Source organism: Labrus mixtus, chromosome 20, assembly GCF_963584025.1.
Source record: "Labrus mixtus chromosome 20, fLabMix1.1, whole genome shotgun sequence".
NCBI lineage: Eukaryota > Metazoa > Chordata > Actinopteri > Labriformes > Labridae > Labrus > Labrus mixtus.
In genome coordinates this window covers 6,122,590-6,142,483 of record NC_083631.1, presented here as the reverse complement: position 1 = coordinate 6,142,483, position 19,894 = coordinate 6,122,590, and the positions used below count along the sequence as shown (strand labels likewise).

General features: G+C 40.5%; 2 protein-coding genes across 9 annotated transcripts in view; both read right to left on the bottom strand.

The window, feature by feature from the left end:
• LOC132953999 (sterile alpha motif domain-containing protein 9-like) overlaps nt 1–19,188 on the bottom strand; it is a 76,086-nt gene extending 56,898 nt beyond the window's left edge. For 3 of the 7 annotated variants that reach the window (XR_009665700.1, XR_009665703.1, XR_009665702.1), the window contains exons 1-2: nt 18,936–19,188; nt 18,353–18,416 (exon numbers count right to left, since the gene is read on the bottom strand). Coding sequence is in view for 1 of the 7 variants with exons in the window: in XM_061026421.1 (XP_060882404.1) it covers nt 9,954–14,554; nt 17,193–17,196 (4,605 nt within the window). In the remaining 6 variants the exon portion in view is untranslated. Of the gene's footprint in view, nt 1–8,991; nt 14,555–17,192; nt 17,261–18,352; nt 18,417–18,935 lie in introns of those variants that run through there. The other 4 variants (XM_061026421.1, XM_061026415.1, XM_061026422.1 and 1 more) reach the window with 4 other exon arrangements.
• LOC132954002 (serine/threonine-protein kinase/endoribonuclease IRE1-like) lies at nt 1,383–8,696 on the bottom strand. 2 transcript variants are annotated; one of them, XM_061026426.1, is made up of 13 exons: nt 7,581–8,692; nt 7,025–7,140; nt 6,738–6,932; nt 6,248–6,512; nt 6,036–6,126; nt 5,741–5,930; nt 5,394–5,493; nt 5,071–5,270; nt 4,158–4,305; nt 3,845–3,972; nt 3,184–3,307; nt 2,845–2,912; nt 1,383–2,765 (listed from the first exon to the last, which is right to left on the bottom strand). In XM_061026426.1, the coding sequence occupies exons 1-13, from the start codon at nt 7,603–7,605 to the stop codon at nt 2,214–2,216; spliced, it is 2,202 nt and encodes a 733-aa protein (XP_060882409.1). In that variant the 5' UTR covers nt 7,606–8,692; the 3' UTR covers nt 1,383–2,213. The 2 variants fall into 2 exon arrangements, with proteins under 2 accessions (XP_060882409.1, XP_060882410.1); XM_061026427.1 differs by lacking the exons at nt 3,845–3,972; nt 4,158–4,305 and having other exon boundaries at nt 7,581–8,696.
• Nucleotides 19,189–19,894: the final 706 nt, after the last annotated feature.

The following is a 19,894-nucleotide window of genomic DNA, read 5'->3' as shown; positions in this document are numbered from 1 at the left end:
AGCTGATTTTATTCAATCGGCCAAATGAAGTCATGCTTTGACCTATGATTTAAATGAATATATTTTACTTGATTGGTTTGTTTTTGTTTTTATACTGAGCTGTATAATTCCCATAATAACCCTATGTTTGGTATAAAACATTAATGTGATGATCAAGCACTTGCCATGTGTATTGAACTTGTATTTGTTGATATGCTCACTTCTATTATTTTTGTGCAGTCAAATCAAACATTTGAACTTTTCTCCCACCATAAATTAAAATCCAGTTTTCAATCCAAGAATCCAAAATAAAAGTATAAACATGCCTCACTACTATCGTGTATGGTATAGCTTATAAGCATAGTCCAGGATGACTCCATTGAAATGTTTTTTTATGGGCTTTGGTAAAATAAACCCACAATAAGTGAACATGAACACAGAATGAAATAGGAAGGAGAAACCACAGAGCTTTTGATATGAAGTATGCCTACAGGAAGAAGAGGCAGAGGGATACTCTAGATCAGCTGCTTTTTTATTTTCCTAACAGCTACTTTCACTATTGTTCAGTGTAGCTTTAGTATTTGTTTATTATCCAGCTAAATATTCCCCTTTTAAATGTATAAAAGTCCCTGACATGAGAAAATGTGAAAGAAAAGAGTTGAGCCAAGAAAAACAAAACTGCCCTAAACGGTGGAAAATCAACTACTGACAACAAAAACCTCCAGAATAAATGTAAAGGTTCTTCAGAGAACCAGAGGACATGAGAGGACAGGGTGAGAGAGTTTGACTGCAATGTTAAAATGGAAAGAAAAAAGGAAGAGGGAGGAGCTGATGGACATGTCCATTAATGTACCTCTGTATCACATTGTATAAGCCTTTATATAACATTTTAAGCCACACCCTAACATTCAACATGGAACAAGTTTATCAGGTAGTACTGTATAAACAGAACAGCTCCAGGTGACAGTGTCATGAGTGAATGGAATTCTTTTGTAAGCCTCACCTTTTTATTTTATCGCCCTCACAGGGAGGACACAGGACATTCTTCCCAGGTACAGGAATCTCTTTTTGGCTCCCGTTTCCCGCCTTTGAGCCAAGATATGTTGAACACAAATCTCTGTACTGATTGGAAAGCGCGACAAAATCAATTTAATTCTCATCTGCAGGATATTTCTTATGATGTCCTGGTGTTCTCTCTCTATTGTCTCTGGCTAAACTTCATCAGAATACATTCGTATTCATTGCTCTAAATCCTGATATGTCTGGGTTTTTATAGACATTAACAATATAAATTGTAAGAAGCCTTTTTGACCCAATGACTAAATATTCAACCTTCAAGTAATCGTTACCCTGAAATGAAGCAATGACTCCACGAGCAAAAATGTAGGAATAAAAAATAAAAAAGATTTTAATGTGCAAGTTATTAACTTCATGTAAACGCTCTTAAAAAAGTCTTTGTACATGAACGTTCTGCAGCCGACCTGCAAGTTTGTAATCAGACCACATAATCACATGATCATAAGAAAACTTCTGTATTCAGGTGTCACAGTGAACGCCCTTTGGAACCGTCCGCTCTTACCGAGTCAGCACAATAATCCTGATTGACACAAGCGAAGCAATCTAGCAGCATTAACTGGAATCAAGCACATTTAGCATAGTCATTCTTAAAGATCTGTGCCCATGCAGCACAGTGATGTTTAAAAAAGAAAAAAAAAGAAGGCACATCGGCCATATTAATGGATTTAACATCGCAGATCCAAATTGTGACTCAGTCTGTACAAAAATATACATACAGCATCTGCACAGTGAACAGGCTCACTGAGAAATACAACATTGCACAATAAAACTACCCAACAACATCCAGACATGTTTCCCACATTAGAGGCCAAATATTTTAGGGACAAACACTTTTTTGGACATGCTGTTATAAAATACAAAAGATTCTCTTTTCTCCGTCCTGCTACAATATGATATCCAACAACACTCTGTTGGTTTTTCAGACTTCCCCGAGGCAGAGGCAGAACTTGTGGACGGTTGTGTCGTGGGAACATTTATCGCCCAGGTGAGCAGAAGGCACTTAAAAGAGGGTGCAGCTGCTCCCACCCGGCAGTGGATCCCAGGCACTGCAGGCCCGGTCCTCACCAGCTTAAAGTGCAGCAGCTTGGCCCCATTTGATGTCCACCCTTACTGGCAATGCTCCCGTCTGTGCTGGGTCCACCTGACTCTGGTCCAGTTCACACTGGTTGTGTGTCCAGTGAGGAAGGATCTGGCAGTGTGTGCAACTCAGACTGCCTGAGAGGATCTGTAGCTGATTCTGAGGCAGATGTGAGATTCACCGTTTGACTGTGTGAGTCCACGTGTGTGGAAAGTGTTAACTCTGCTGGCTGCACTGTCTGAACCGCTAAATCTGAAGATACCGGCTCATCTGGTAATGAAGAGGGCGATGGTCCATTTGTTACCGTGTGATCGACCTGCACCGGCTGTAGAGAATGTGCAGGTTCCTGTGGTTGTGAGGCGTTTGATGATGTGTCTGTTGGCAGGTGTTGAGTGCACGGCTCATTTTGTCTCTGTGGTCTGAGGTGTGTGTATTCGGCTTGTGTTTTTCCATTCTGCTCAGCAGTGGAGTAGTAAGGCAGGAACGGCCTCTCTGATGCACATGTCCGCATGGCCAGGTAGGTGTGCATGAGCAGGTGGGGGAATCGGGAGGTGAAGTAAGAGACAAAGTCATCAGGGATGGAGCCCAGAGTCTCTTGTACCTCTGCAGGCAACTCTCTGTAATGGTGTTTCTGTAGAGGGAGAGTCACAGTGAGTCAAACTTTACAGACCACATTCTTTCAAAGACAAAACAGGAAAATACATCCCTACCTTGTTTCTCATTGCACGCATCAGGTCTCTGACCGATCCACCTTTATAGGAACGGAACTTCCGCAGATCTGCAGAAGAAAGGAAGACAAAACTCAATACATCAACCACAGAAATGAATACCTGATAATCATTCAACTAGAAACCAATGAACAGCGACACCTGAAAAACAGAGCTAAGCTTCTTTAATGCTACACTGTTTCTCAAGAACCCACACACTCAGTCAGGGCACACAGAGAGGAAAGAGAGGATTTTGTTTTCATGTTTCATGTAAAGAGACAAAGAAGAATGTTTTACAACGTCTTATATCTTCACGTGCAAACTTCAGCCTCGGTCTCGTACCTGTCTGCAGTGGCACTGTGATATGCTCCCTCCAGTCACTCTTCACAACAGCCCTCCCTCCTCTCTCCAGCTGTCTCACGATTGGTCCGTCCAGCGGCTCCTTTTCTATTCTGTCACTCACATCCTGCAAGCAACCAACAAAAGATTATTTTAGAGACATTCCAGTCGTTCGACAACAGTCTTAATCACATTCTGACCATTTCTAGAATTTGATCACTGACACGTTTGTAATAAAGTTCTTCACCTTCATAAATCACTTTAATGAATTCATGGGGTTGTTTTTGGACATCCTAGAGACATGTATAGTAGCTTAAGTTAAAATCAGTACAAAACAGCACGAGTGTATTCAGACACTGGTCACTATATTGTACTACAGTGTGATTTTAGTAAGAAGAGGTTGAAAACATCAGGGACACCCTAAAAGGAGTCAGTCCATACAAATGAATAGGCACTAAGGCTCATTGCATTTAAAGAGACACACACACCAAAACGGAGCGTTCTGAGAGAGCTGGTTTATACAGGGTCACAAACCTCCTCTGGTGCTTGATTCATGTTATATTTTGACCAAAGCACAGCACAGATGTTTCATTTAGACCACAGGGGACTGTTTGAAAAGGTGGAACAGGGGGATAATATGTCCTCTTTAATATTAAAAACTAACCTGAAAGAACTGCAGCTCCTTCTCCAGGCTCCAGAAGAAAGGGTGTTTGAGAACACTCTCAGCTGCAGGTCTCCTCTGTGGCTCCATGCTCAACATCTGCTCTATGAGATCTCTGGCTACAATGTCCCCTGATTCATAACACAAAAACATACAGCTTCAGAACATGTGCCCAAAATAAATTCATTTGTATGTAGCCCATACACAAACATCCTAATAGCTTTACCAAACAAATCACCGTCCTCTCCTCAGTGAACAATATTACTGTTTCTTTTTTTTTAAAACAAAGGAATTCCCAGAGGAAACCTGAGCTCACCGTGTTTGTCAGTCTGCAGATGGTCCAGGCTGTGTGAGCCCAGTAAGATGTTTGCTTGTCTCTGTAAAGACTTGCCGTACGGGTGGCTTCCCTGAGACACCACGTAGTAGAACACACAACCAGCAGAGAAGATGTCGACGGCGCACGTCTGCATGAAACAAGAGAGGGAAAGTCTGTCATGTCTAGGTTACTGTGGCAGGAAATGAAACACATTTCACCAAGTAAGTACAAAGATTTGTTCAGTAGTATTGGTTTTTTAGTTTAATCTGAACTGGATAATTTTTGGTCTGAAATCTTTTTTAGCCCTTTTAACACAAACACTACACTCAGTATGTTTAATGCAGAGTTCAGATGAGCTTCAGTTAAAGCGCCATTAGGCCAATTAAATAGAAGACAGTCCATGTCCCAGTATGCATGTACCAAGAGAATACAGTAGGTGGCGACATGCCCCCCTTTCAGCTAGTAAGTTACCATTGGACCTTCTTCCTGTTGACAACTTAGGAAGTTAATACACAGCAAAGAGGAGATTGTATGTCAAACTGTGTAAACATGGACAACTTAAAAGCTCTGTACATTTGGTACTTATCACACTCTATATTTTACTTTTGGTTCAAATGTGATGCACGCTCTCCCTTCAGCTTATGGTGATATCCAAAGGCAGACGTCAAAGCGACTTCTGCTATGATAAGCACCTATGCTGTTCGACTTCTGGGTCAAAGCCAAGCACAGGGACTGTGAAGACTACACAAATCGCCTATGAATCGATCTCCAAACACATTATCTAGGTGCGATAGTCCGACTTTGAGAAATTCAGTTTAGTACCATTTCAACCTGACCTGCATGTTTACATGCATTTTAAAAATCCAGTTTGAGTCGGGACCAGAAGTGAGCTGCTTCTCTACCACTCACTCACCGGGTTGTCTTTGCAGTCCTCACTGAGAACTTCAGGGGCGATCCAGCCTTCTGTGCCCGGCACGCCGGACCGTCTGCTGAAACTGTGACGACCCACCGCCAGCTTCTTACACAGGCCGAAGTCTGAGATCATGGCCCGGACCCGACCGTGGGCGTTGGGCATGGACACCAGGATGTTGTGAGGTTTCAGGTCTCTGTGGACTGAAGGGAAAAATATGAAGGTGAGTGGAGAAGAACAAGTTGTATAGATATGTTTGTTTTTTTACTAAACAGCCAATAACGATGAGAATGAGATGTGTTGTTGTTCTGTTCTGTGGTACCTACCAATGTTGAGAGAATGCAGGTGGGCCAGTCCTGACATGGTCTGCTGAAGAAGCATAACTGGCTCTAGTCCATGACGGTCAAAATCCTTCCTCTCCACATACTAAAGAAAAGAAAGAAGTCATTAACTATGAAGGGAGGTCTCATTCTCACATAGTGTGAAATGTGTGGAGAATAAATAGTATCAGGGTTATTCCCTCTTTTAACTTTTTATGAAAACACAAAAAATAACTTTACATCAGAGGAGGCCTACAACTGCATTTTAATCACAAAAAAACAGGCTTCTTGCTATTGACAAAAGACTACAGTTGAATAAAGGGAGCTTGGGGACCCTATCAGCTGTCCATTACCTCCTGAAGCGAGGCCGCACACAGCTCAATGGCGATGTACTGGAACTGCCGGTCCCTCTCCGTGCAGAAGTAGCGGATGACGTTCGGGTGCTCGTCTGACTCCCTCAGCAGCTGAACTTCCCGGTCTGCAAAGCTGAAGCACTCTGGGAGGATCCTCTTCACGGCCACTGGACGGTTGTCAAACTGCCCCCTTGTGGAGAAACAATGGAAACACAACGTGGTGTTATTTCTGCAGTTGGGACAAATCGAACACACGTTTGTCATGATTCATTGTTGACTGTTTTTTCAGACTTACTTGTACACGATGGTGCCCTCAGCTCCATGACCCAAGACCTCTTTGGGACGGAACGTGATGTTGCCCACTCTGACTATACCGGAGTCCTCCTCTGAGGGGACAAAGACAAAATTTCAGACATTTCAACCGGTGATTAAACTGTTAAAGAATGACGAACGAGCTCATTTAAAGAATGTTTTGTAAGTTCTTTATCTTCATTTCCCAATCCTAACCTCCATCTTCGTGCTCATTTGCAGAGCTTCCCAGCTCAGACACTGACAGGTTGGAGTGGTTGGAGGCGCGAGGGGTGACATTGGGGCTGCTGTGATCAGAGCACTCTGAGCGAGTACGGGCCACCTCCAGGTAGTCACTGTCAGGGGCCAAGCCGAGGCCGAGGTCTGAAGGGGGGAACGGCTGCTGTCTCTGCAGCAGCTCCAGCTTCTCCTCCATCTGTCTCTGGAACTCCTGGTGCTGCAGCTGCTGCTGCTTGTGAACACTCTGTGATAAGAGACAAGACTTAAGAATTACAAAACTGGCTGTTTATGAAGAGACAACACTTTTACTGATTTATTTAGTAGACTTTTTTAATCCAAAGCGAGAGTAAGAACAACATAAGCAAGGATCTAGAGAGGAGGAAACGACTACTGCAGCCATCAGTAGAGAATTATAACAAAGCTAGTTGCAGGTACTCAACCATCCACTAGGTGGTGGTGTTGGACTTACTTTGGGGTAGGTTATCACAAAGGCCACCCAGCCAGCCAGCAGGAAAGTGGAGAAGATGATGGTGGCCATGTCTTTGAGCATAGAGTCCACCGGGGCCACCGGGCGCAAAGGTCGACCACCGGTCCCAGGTTCCTCGATAGATGTTTCAGGTAGAGGAGAAGGGGGGCCATCATCCATACCGCTATCATTCACCTTCTACAACAAGAACAGAGGACGGGGAGGAAGGGGATGAGAAAACCTGAAGGGATGTTTTAATATCTTTAAAAAAAATCTCAGGGGTCACACACCTCCTCGACTTTCTTATCGGTGGTTGGTGGGATGACGTTGCCTTGATTGCGAGGGAAGCTGTCAGGAAACTTCTCCAGGATCTTTATGTGAGCTTCAGGGGGCGTCTCATGATGACCTGAAATGCAAGAGTTTACTTTTTCAACATCAGCAGCCTCAGGCAGCAGACTAATGTCAGATGACATAATGACCACATACTGATCTTAGTTGCAACATCTTTGCGGATTTTAAAATGTATTTATAAAATGGCAAGGAAACACTTTACGCTGTTGTGACATTTGTTTTCACTATTCATTATAACCAGCAGAGGGCGATCTTACTTCATCAGTCACTCAAAGTAGACCATGAAAGGCCCTAAATTCAAAATGTGACAAACGGGGAACTTCTTGATAAAGCGACACAACCATTTTTATTTTCCATATGTCATCTTTAGTCTGTGAAACTAATCACCACTTCTTCTTGAAGTGTACGTCTTGACACCTTCTCCATTAACATACCAGGAAAGGTAACATTCCTCAGAGTGGCTGTTTTTTTAAATATTACTCTATGATACAGTACCTATGAGGAGCAGGTAGTTCCTCATGAAGTTGATGCAGTTCCTCTCTCGCAGGGCAGCGTTGGAGCAACTCCTTTTTTTAAATAAACTTTATCAGTATACCACATTACAACACACGGGCAAGGAAGTCCAGTGCAAAATTCAAGTCACTATATTAAACAATTTTAATGTCAGATAAAACAGAAAATAAAAAAACATAGTTTAGAAGGAAGAACTAGGCTACACTATGAAAAAAAATAATGTTTGAATGTTTTTTTTTAATCATTTGAACATCTGTAAAGTTTTTGTTTCTGGATACTTTTCAGACAGATTCAAATAATGTCTTCAGTTCAATATAAAATAACTAAGTATAACGTTTATTTGTATAGCACCTTTCAATAGCAGAGGTCCCAAAGTGCTTCAAAATAAAAGATTTACAGAGACAAGAAATACAGACAGTTACATAAATTCAGACATGGACAGATCAGACAAAGGCAAGTCTAAACAGATGGGTCTTTAACTGCTTTTTAAAATTGTCCACAGAGTTCACAGCTCACGTCACCTCACTTCAGATATCAAAAACACACATTCAACTTACCAATAAAAAGGCAAAGATCCCTCAGGTCTGTAGTCCACAGCAGTATACATTCATACGTCCATTTGAAGCAGACGCTCCTGGTAATGGAAGTTCTGTGGCTCTCGTCTTTACTGTGTTTCCTCTTGCTGTTTCCCCTTTACTTTGCTAATTTGTTACGAACATCGCTGCAGTCAGTAGGGGGAGCTCTAAATATTTTGGCCTCACTTCAGATGAGAGGTGTTGCAATAGGCCTACCTGTAATGACGTTCTTTATACATTCTATGGTTAAAAAGTACACAAATATTTTGTATCAGTCAGCTGCAGTTCCTCTCCTTCTCTTTGAACTGTGGCATTCGGCTGTGGGACATGCACTGTAGCCAGAGGTGCTTCTTGTCAACAGGCTAGGCAGGCAACTGCAAGGGGAGAGCTCAAACTTTAAACCAGCAGCCCAAAATGTGAACATTTTACAATGACAGTATAGGAAACCTCCCCAATGGGGGCCTGACAGCATGGCAGCACTTATTTTAGTTGCCATGCTAAGCGTTGCATGCATTGTTGCTGTTTATGTAAAATTCGGTGTTGCGGCCGCCTCGACAAGACACGTCCCATTACATCTATAAAATTTCAGATTTCTCTGGCTTTGATAACTGTTGGAAACATTTGAGGTCATGTAAGTACTCAACAACAACACATATATAACATGGGTTTAGTCCATTTTAAATTAAGTAAGATATTTAAATGTAAACATTGTCATACAAATACCTATTGTCTGTTTTGATGAGACTGTCAATATTATGGAACCTGAAATATTGATAAATATTTTTTCTTCAGAAATTAAAAAACTACAAACCAAAAGAGAATTTGGAAAACAATTTTTACTGAATGTAAACGCATGTGTTACAAATATTTATGAAAAACAAAGTTGGCAGGTACAACATTTCCCTTTGAAGTTAACATAAATAAAGAAATCCCATATAACTGGAGTGTACAAAATGTAAAAAAAAAAGTGTAAACTGATCGAGAAATAAGAAATAAAACAGGCAGAGATGTAAAAGTTTGAGTACAGACTGGCAATGAATTTACTTAATGTTTCATATAAAGGGCATCTGGGGTTATTACAGGTTCTGTTAAGTTGATACCACATGTAGGCCTACACAATCACTACATTCAATATTTGTTTTTTTGCAGCACATCAAAATGAATACACATTATTCTCTAACTAAATGTGGTACTGTTGCTTTAAGACCAGTTATCTTGAAAGCAAAGACACAAAGCCCAAGGAAGTGATTAAGACATTTGATAAGTAGTACCTTATAATTCTATTGTATACATTGTATCCTGGATAACAAAGCTGAGAGAGCTATTAACATCTTCTTGAAAACATAATCAACAGTGCTTAATGTCTGGACCTTCAATTTGTCTTGATTTTAAATCTGACTCCATTTAAAGTCAAACTTCATGTTCAGGTCACTAGATTTGAGTCACCAAATGCTTTAAATCCCTTAAGTAGACTTCAGTTTTCATGTGCTCCAGTTAGCACAAAACAAACACAAATTCACACTTGAGATGTATTTGAAGGGCATCGTGATGCCAGGTGTAAACTCCAAAATCTAAAAGGGGTTTGTTATTTTCATACTCAGGAAATCCAAATTTGGTCTTTTCAAAGTCAATGAAAAACACATATATACAAATACGTACTAATACTGTTCCATGTGCATCTAGATATTCTCTTTTGTCTTTTCAATATTGCCTAGTCAATGCTAGTTCTATGTTCAAGCAAGTTTAAAACAGCCTTGAGGGATGATTGCTCAAAGGCAAACTATGTTTTCACAAGGATGTTGCAGGCAACGGGGCCTCTGTAGGTAAACCCAAGGTAGAAAGTGATGTTCTCATTACTATGAGGCACTGAAGGCACATGAAGAGGTAAGATGTTGAACTTTTTTTTCTTGGGGCCATCAAGGTACACCACTCCATCTTCAGTCCATCCAGACACACGTTTCAGCATCATGGCAATCTCTGGTTTTTTCCATGCCTCACCCCTAAACCACTTCATGCGTTTCTCAGAGAACGAGAACACCTTGGTGACACTTTCAAACTTTTTCTTGTGGACAAATTTATCCAATCCATTCGCACTGCCCAGAAAAAAATGGGTGTAAAGCCTTCTTTTCCTCTGAGGAATGTCCTTCATCTTCATCCAGTAGTCTTTTTCCAGGTGTTCAACTGCTGATTGTACCTTTTCATATTTGGTTTCTTTCTCATGATTTGTGTCATGATCCTCTGGCCAGAACAGCAAGGTGAGCAGGAACAGGGCACTTGGTAAGCATTTTCGTTTATCAGAAGGGAACTGACGACAAAGTGCCTGCAGATTTTTCAGAGTGACCTTTTTAGTATCCGGAGACAGGCAGTTCAGTGAAATGTGGGCCGTGATGTAATTGACAATATCCCTTTGACCCAAATTTGCCTTTAATGGATTGCTGGGATACAGAGAAAGTATGCTCTCTAAGAGACGTACTGCATCTCTCTGGTCAGTGAGCTTGGAGAGAATCGATGTAACGTTACCCCCACCAAGATGGTAGATGATCATGCGTTTTTGGAATGGAGTTAGATTGGCTGTGATTGATTCCACCTGAGGTGCATAAGAGTGGGCTTCACTGAAGTACTTCCCATACTCTGAAGATTTTTTTGCCAGCCAAGTCAGTGGGTGGCTAATCTTCTCTTCAGGACTTTCAGGGTTGTCCTCTTCATCTGCACCAATGTCTGTCTGAAAGTAACTCAGGTCTTCTGAAATCCACTCCAAAGCAGCTTGCATTGTTTTGTGAAGTTTTTTCAAACGCCCATGAAATGGCTCCCAGGCATCTTTAACTTCCTCTGGAATGTAATCTGTCAACAGGTACTTCATACACTCTGAATGACCATTGGTTCTGTGTGCAAACACATCCAATGAAGAGATGAGTTTGAGAAGACTGCATCCAACTTCAACTTCAGCAAAAAATCCTGAACTGTTCACTTTTTCTTTGTCTGCGTCGGCTGCTTTCTCACACTCTTGAAAACACTCAAGGGCTTTCAGTGCGGTCTCTACAGCATCGGCTGTATTATGAGCCGTCTTTGGTACATTGTCATTGTCAATGGCCCTGCATTTAGCTTGGAACCATTCCCTGTACACCTGCCCCTTTGTGTGGAGTATGTAGGAGTTGTTTGGCTGCCGTTTAGCTGCTGTCTCTGCCCAGTGTTTTGCCTCTTCAAACTTTTCATAAGTATAATGAAGACGAGCAAGTTGTTGTGCAAAGAATGGATCTTCATTGAAACGCTCAAATGCCTCAGTGAGCAAATTAATTGCTTTGGCTGGGCTTTTTTCCTTGTCACACACATGCTCAATCAGAGGAGAGAAAAAACTGTCAGATTTGTCTCCTTTGCTTTTTCTTGATCTCGTTATGAAAAGTGCTCTCAGGAATGACACATATTCGTCCCTTCCAAATCTGTGTTCAAATAGCACACTCTCACAGAGCAAATTCATTGCCAAACTGCTTTGGGTCTGTTCCCCCAAAAGTTGTTGGAGAATTTCCTTTGCAACAAGTGGGTGGATGATTCTGATTGATTTAATGTGTGTATTCTCATCCCGGAGATGAGAGAAGACCAGTTGAGCCTGGGGGCCAAGTGATATCTCAAACTCATGTTGGTGAAACCTTTCAAAGCGAATGATTAGAGCGAGCAAGGCTTCACAATGAGACTGGGAGATGAAAGACTTTTGAACATAAGTGTTCAACAGTGCAACATAGAGGATGAGGCGAGTGACAACAGATTTGCGGTCAATGCCTTGTAGCAAATGGTCCACAAAATGTTGAACATAGTCCACATTGAATTCTTCACTCATCAGAACAAAAGTCAGAATGAATTTGGGTTCATATCGTTCTTCAAGTGCCTCTCGTTTTCCAGAAAACTTTCTCCTCTCTTGGTTAGACAGCTTGTGAGTGACAGACACATTCTGTGCTGCAGACTCTTTGCATTTCCTCTCTGGATCATGGGACCTTCTACAGCTCAACAAAATGAAGCATGAAGTTCTATACTGGATTCTTTTGGTGTTAACAGCAACCTCCAGCTCATTTCTGAGATCATCGAGATATTCTTTGTCTGAGTCTTCAATGAGAAGCAGTACAGTAAGACACTTCTGTGGATCTATTTCTTCATACTCTCTTAGTTCAACTGCATGTTGTGCAACAAGAGAAGCGGAGTATGAGGGCTTCACAACTGCACACCTCAGATCTTTCCTGTTGTTCCACAGCACTTGTCTTGCCACAGTGCTTCCACCACTTCCTGGATGGTGGTAGATGTTAATACTATTCACTGGAGTTTCATCTGTGTTCCATTTCAAAGCTTCACGGAGAAGTTTGGAAACTTCTTGATAAGCATCTCTTTCAATGACCTCTCCAACATACTTGTGCTCAGCAAGCCAAAAATTCAACCAGTTCACTCTCCCACCACGGTAGAACTGGTGTTCAATGTTAGCTTTCTCCTCATTGATGAAGTCTTTGCTTGTTTCATCACAATGATCCACTGTCAGAATTTCCAGTGAATACATCTGTTCTTCTTCATGTGTTTCAAGAAGACAAGTCCCTTTTACGAACACTGGCAAGTGTTTCCTGGCACATGAATTAAAGGGTTGTACTTGCTGCAGAGTTGCATTAATGTGACTCATTTTCATCCCAACAACACAGGAATTGTTCACAGTTTCTGTTGGGCATAACCCCTCTGCAAAGCTTTGCCACTTATGGAAGTTATCCTGGGATGGACAGATGCAGATGATGTCTTCATGGCCTTCCATGACAGGGAAAAACTCATTAAAGGTGTGCAAGAGTGGTTTCTCAACTGGGGATGTGACAAGAAAAATGACCTGGAAGGTTCCTTTTGGCAAGAGTTGTTTACAGATCGAAGACACAGACTCCTTCAGGAAAGTCATTTTTGTCTTGATCCAAGTCATTTCATCACACAGAGTTTCATTTCCTTTGTAGTCAGTTCGGCCGTTACAAAAGATCCAGCTTGTTTGCTCAAACAGATGCAACTGGTTTGTGAATTCTTTGATGTTCATGTCACCGGGTATCCTGTAACTCTGTAGAGAATGCATGTTTGCAGCATGATGCTGAAGGTATCTACTGCAAAGACCTGATATCTTTGAGTCTGGGTCAAAGTCAAAAACACAGAATATGTTCATGTTGAGCAGCCAGTCAATGTTGCAAAGGTCATCAGGTAGGAATCTATTTGTGATGAGTATGAACCATTTATCTTTTTCCATGAATTTCTTCCCATTTGTCATCAGCATTGTTAGTTTCCGTCCTAGGTCTTGGCAGTTTTCTGGGGCACTAAGGAACGTCATTTTCTCTGCTTCTTCCCTTTGTGCATCCCGATCTTTAACTCTCTGGTAGAAATCACTTAGGTCTTTGTCAATCACTGGCTCCGTTTTTGAACCCAACCTCCGCAGGATGGCTTCTTTGTCAAACTCCACTTTGTTAGTTGTCTCTTTGAAGTTTGGCAGACGAACTGCATACACCTTGCTTTTAACAATACTAATAGAAGGCACAATGTCAACCTCTACCACATACTTCTTCTCTGTACTTTCCCTGTCCATAACTTCAATGAACCTTGGAGGCCGCACACACTGGCGTACATGCTCCTTGTCAGAACAGACACTTCTTTCAATGTAGTCCAAAGCATCTACAAAAATATCTCTCTCTTTCACAGGGATACCAATTATCTCACCATGCACATAACCTGCATCCTCCTTGCTGTCCATCACACCAAAGTGTATTGTACCATTTGATCTAATGTTCATACAGCCAGTGGCAAATTTAAGGACCTCTTTTGCAAACTTAGCTTGGAGTCTTGTGCGATCCAATGCAGCAGCTACGGCAAATGACTTAAATTCATGGCATGGAGATATGAGATCACGAGCACCTGATTCTGGTTGCAGGACTCTGTGCTTTACATACATGAAATCAATTCCTTCTTGATCAAATGGTCGATGTCTGCAATCTTCCTTTGAAGTTGAAGTTTGTCTCTCTTTTGAGACATCTTCAACACTCTCATGAGTCTGTGCAGGAGGGTCTCCACTTGCTGTAGGAACACACTGAACTGATTTCAATTCCAACTCAGTTTTTTTACCACTGCTGGGCTTTTTCCTCTCTTGCTTAACCTCTCGTTGCTTTGAGTTGATGAGCTCATCTCTCTTTTGAATGATCAAATGAGCAGGCCCTGATTTCATGCAAATCTTAGCCTTTAAAAACTCCTCATTTAATGTAAGAAGGATTTGTCCGTTTACTTCTTCCTCATAAAGCTTTTCTATGTACTGCTCCTTCACTCCAATTGATTTCAGCCAGGTGCTGACTTGAGATTCGGTCCAAACCTCGGGTGATTGGTCAAGTTTGTCAGCTGTGGGTGGGGAAAAAAGGATAGGGCAACAGGTTTGATTATAAATAAAAGAATAGGGAGCATTTTGCCACTGACAGTCAGTGCTAATTAGGCTGTCAGTATCAAATTAACTCTTATTGAAGACTTAAATCTAAATAGGTACATACTTGTTGTTGTTTTTTTTGCTCCATTGTTGATGAAAATAGAAGATATTTTAGTAATTTTTTGTTAAATACAAATGCTGTAATATGTATTGTGGAGTAACTACTGTAAAGTGGAACAATTAGCACTCATTCCTAAGATTCACATTATTGTAGATCACAATAAGGAGTTTGATTTCTCATTTGACCTGTTAAGCAGTTTTTTGGATGTAAAAATGTTAAGCCTAACAACTTTTGACCACAACACTGAAATATTTCCACCACCAGTGTTTCCCATTAATTAACTAGACTGTGGCGGCCTGCCATAGTCTAATCTGTCGCGCCATAGTCTAATCTGTCGCGCCATAGTCTAATTTGCCATGCTAGAGTCAGGGAATTATTATCAACTATAATATATTTTTTTTCTAAGTACATTTGAAGTACAGTTTACCCCGTTAAATATGTGGCTGCAGTAGCCTACACCGGCATGTATGATTGTTTTTATGTCCATTTCCTAAAACGGTCCGTACCTTGTTTACCTCCTGCAGAGTGTTACAACTCATAGCCGTTCTGAGCTTTTCAATCGCTGCGCAGGTTTCAGAGTTTTTAAACACAATAAAAGACGTTTGATCACCCTGTCAGACAAAGCAGCATAAATATTTGTAAACCTAGATATCGAAATTCTAGCTGTATATTCTTTTTGAACCTGCAAATCAAATGAAAGATCGAAACAAATCAATTTCGCCTAAAGACGCCGCGCAGCTCCGCAGCTCACCTGCTGTCTTGAAAAACTGCACTTAAAGTTTACTTATAAGTCTAAACATTAGATCAGACCTTTTTTCAAGAGGTTCTCTTCCTCATTATGTCAAAAACGTGCATTTAAAGATAAAGGTGGGTCCGCGGACCACACTTGAGAGGCAGAGAGAGAGAGTTACATGGGCGAGAGTCCGGGAACATGCCATTGCACATGTAAGTGGACGGACAAGAAACAAAAAGTTAAATTGATCATTACTCTACAGTTTACATGTTTACCAGTAAAGTATGTGAACTACACGGCTGACTGCAGTCTCTGTAAACAGAATGATGGCATCCAAACTGCTCAATGTGCACTGAGTGGTCCTCGGTCATTGCGTCTGCACGTCATCCTCCCTGCTTATTAAAAACTATAAAAACTGGCCATAAACCACGTGTGAACGTTTTGATTTTGAAATGTTCTTAAATCGTTTGAGCTGCTGTTAATACTCTAAATATTTATAATACTGAACATTACAATTCATTTATAAATATGCTTTTGCGCAGCAAATTGTATGATGTCATCAAATCGAAGCATGTTGTAGAGATGTGATCCAAATTTGGACACGATGCTGGAAAGGAGCGATAATCATAACTAAAAGAGGAGTAGGAACAGTATGCCTGCTTGAGGGTCTCTATGGGCCAAGCCTAAAGCCATTTAACTTCCATTGGCATTGGATTTTATGTTTTGACAATTTGTGCACTAAAAGAGCACAACATTGTGAGAAGAGAACAAAGTTTTTGATACATTTAACCTCTTAATTTTGTCCAAAATTGATGCATCTAACTTTAAAATGTACACATTTTTTCTCCTGGGGGTGCATGCCCCCGGACCCCCCTAGAGGGTTCGGTGTCCCCCTACCATAGTCTCATGAAATCCTATGGGAAACACTGATCACTGTAATCGTTCATCCTTCTTCTCATATTACCTGTGGTGTACCACAGGGCTCAATCCTAGGTCCATTTTTATTCTCGTTTTATATGCTCCTACTCAATATCATTCAACATCAAAATACCCTGTTTTTAGTGATTGAAAGGGTTATAGTACTATGAGCTTTGTGTTGATATGCATAATATTAAGGAAACCATTTGGTCTAATAAAGAAAAAGTATGATTAGCATTTTAGCATTTTTCAGTCTTATGTTTTGGTGTTAAAGACCTCTAACTGACCACCATGGTCTGCTGAAGAGTCTTTGCTCTGTGTTACTCGAGAGCAGCATAGCACGGATTAGCTTCTCAATTACAGCGGGTCTACCTGCCAAAGGGTGGTCAAAGGAGCGGCTATACTGTTAATCCCTACAGTGTTATTGAAAAGCTGCGTTCATTCTATGATAAACACATTCTATTTCCGACAAGTTCTTCAAAAGGAAAGTCCCCAGTATAAATTTAATTGACGTGCTTTTATTTTTAAACAGCTATGCGGTATTTTCAGCCAAGCCTTGTACTTAAAACCTATTAGCCTTGATTATAATATTATACACATTACATTATGCTGCCAGTTAAAACAAGTTTTCATAAGAAGAGTGGTTTGTAGACTTTTGCATGCACTATTCAGAGTGGCAGATAAGCCACAAAGTTAATTTCCAACCCTGCTTGGTAGACTTATGGTTATATGAAGGCTGTAAAGCCTCTGCTGACAGTTTTATTTGTGCTGGTGTCTTTATTGCATAACATATCCCTCTGTATCCAACAAACAAACAAATTGCACAACTCGTCACAACACTCACCCATGATCTTCTTTTCCTTTTCATCCGATTATCAATTTTGGTGTTTCACCTTCCTAATCACCTTCCATCTGCGAAAAAACATTGAGTCCATTATCAACTTAGTTGCTATTTCAATTGTTCTTAATTCTTATTCTTAGTCATTATGATCAATCTGCCTGTCTGCGTCTGCTTTACTGTTAGTTTTTATGCATTTATGTCTGCTGCAAATACTAGTTTTTATGTTTTACATTTTTGTATCATGTTTGTTATTTCCTAAAAGCCTAACTAGGGACAAGAAAGGCAAATTAGCCATGGCTAGAAGTCCTACTGCATCGGTTGCACATTAATTCGATGTGTAACAATGGCCATATGTATTATCCCTGACAAATAAACAAATATAGATAAATATACACATGGAATATTACAGATGTTTGGTCAAACTGGTTCACACATATTTTAAACCCTTACAACTATGAAGACAAACTTGATTAGAAAAACTTCAACAGTCCTGGTACAGACATTGCACAGAGTCACTCAACCTTAGAGAGGCCTCGATGGAAATTCAAATTTGGCAAAACATTTCTAAAGGACGCCTTAAATTTGGGGTTTAATGGATTTTGAGTGGCTGGCTATGGCTCAATATTGATCATCTCTCAACCAGAAGGTTGATGGTTCAATCCTTGCTTCTGCAGTCCACTTATCAAGGGAATGTGTAGGAATGAAATTAGTTTATGCTGATGGTCACTTTACAAAGCATCCTCTGCCATCAGCGTCTAAATGTGACATGTAGAGTAAATGCACTTTGAAACATTAATGTAAAACATATTCAACAGGCATTAATCCACTATTTTCAAACTTTTGAGTGAATATGACGTGTAAAGACATCGGTGTTGTCTATGTAGTCTAGTTTAAGTCCACTCATGTGTTAACACCAGAATGAGGATGTAGGCTACATTTAGCCTGGGCAGGGTTCATATTTGCAATTTGAAGAAATCTACAGGAATAATAAAAATCAGTGGCATTAGTAGGCCTAAACTGCATTTGGCTATAAAAGTGTTCATCCAGGTCAAAGCTATGTTGACCTTTATCACCTGGATTAAAGTCTACAACTACTGTATGATGTCTTTAAGGTGGTTGGATGAGATATAACTTTTAGTAGCCAGTTTATAAATGTATCTTACCTCACATCCTCTGCAGTAGTGTCTTTAGTTGATAAGGAACCATCTGCTGCCGCACCCTGTGTGTCTGAAACAGAGGGAATGTGATGATAAGCTTGATAGTTTCATGAATTATTAAGACATTGTTGCTTTGATGGTGACTCATGCTTTGCTATAGTTAGTTTCAACAGTTAGTTTACACCACTTCTTAAAAATTGAGCAAGTTATTTATACTCTAAATGGGAAAGATAGAGACGCAGTTTCCCAAACTATCTTAATTATCAAAATGTTCTTAAAATTGTATTAATTCTTATTTCTTGTTTTTCTTGGTTTGCTGATGGTCGGACTAAAACCAATAGTTCTCTTGTAGTGAGGAGGGAAAGTTGACTAAGAGAACCAGTTGTTATTTTTCTACATACAAAATTCAGCCCATAATCACTAGGATGTAAAACATGATGCAAAGAAAACCAAACTTTCTTTGCTTTCGAGGGTCCTCTCTCCATTCTCGGCCCAGGTGTATCATACTCCCTACTTCCTTCATTCCTGTTATGTCCCTGCGATTTTCTTATGAGCAACCACGAAAAATAAAGGCAAACATTGCTCCTACCTTGATGAAATGCAGACACATAAACAGCCTTGTTCCACTTCTCCGGGCTGGTTTTCTTTTATTAAGAGTCAAATTGTTCTGCCGCTACCGAAGAGAAGCACTGGACGTCGGGCTGCTCTTTCTTCCGCTTCCCCGCCTAAACTCTGAACACCGGCTGGTTCTGCCTGTCACCGGGCTTGACTGGTCCTACTGCGCAAACTCAGTACCTTAAGTTTCGTTTTTGGGGAAATTCATCGACCTACCCTCATGTGCATCGCCCTTACTGCAATCTCTGCCACATTTAGTGATCTAAATCACTAGTATCTTCGAGTCTGGGTCACAGCTCATGAATAATAAGGACCGGCTCTACAGTCTCCTATTGGCTCTTTAATCGGTCTATATCTGATTTTATTCAATCGGCCAAATGAAGTCATGCTTTGACCTATGATTTAAGTGAATATATTTTACTTACGGTAATTTGTTTGTTCGTTTTTTATACTGAACTGTATAATTCCCATAATAACCCTATGTTTGGAATAAAACATTAATGTTATTAATGTAATATACACTTGTCCACATGTGTATTGAACTTGTATTTGTTGATATGCTCACTTCTATTATTTTTGTGCAATCAAATCAAATATTTGAACTTTTCTCCCACCATAATTTAAAATCCAGTTTTCAATCAAATAATCCAAAATAAAAGTATAAACATGCCTCACTACTATAATATAGTATATGGTTTAACATTTAACTTATAGTCCTTGATGAAGGTCCATCTGTGCTCCAGAGAACTATGTTTCTATGGGCTTTGGTAAAATAAACCCACAATAAGTGAACATGAACGCAGAATGAAACAGGAAGGAGAAACCACAGAGCTTTTGATAGGAAGTAGGCCTACAGGAAGAAGAGGCAGAGGAGAAATCTAGATCAGCTACTTTTTTATTTTCCTTTCCGTCCTACTTTCACTGTTGTTCAAT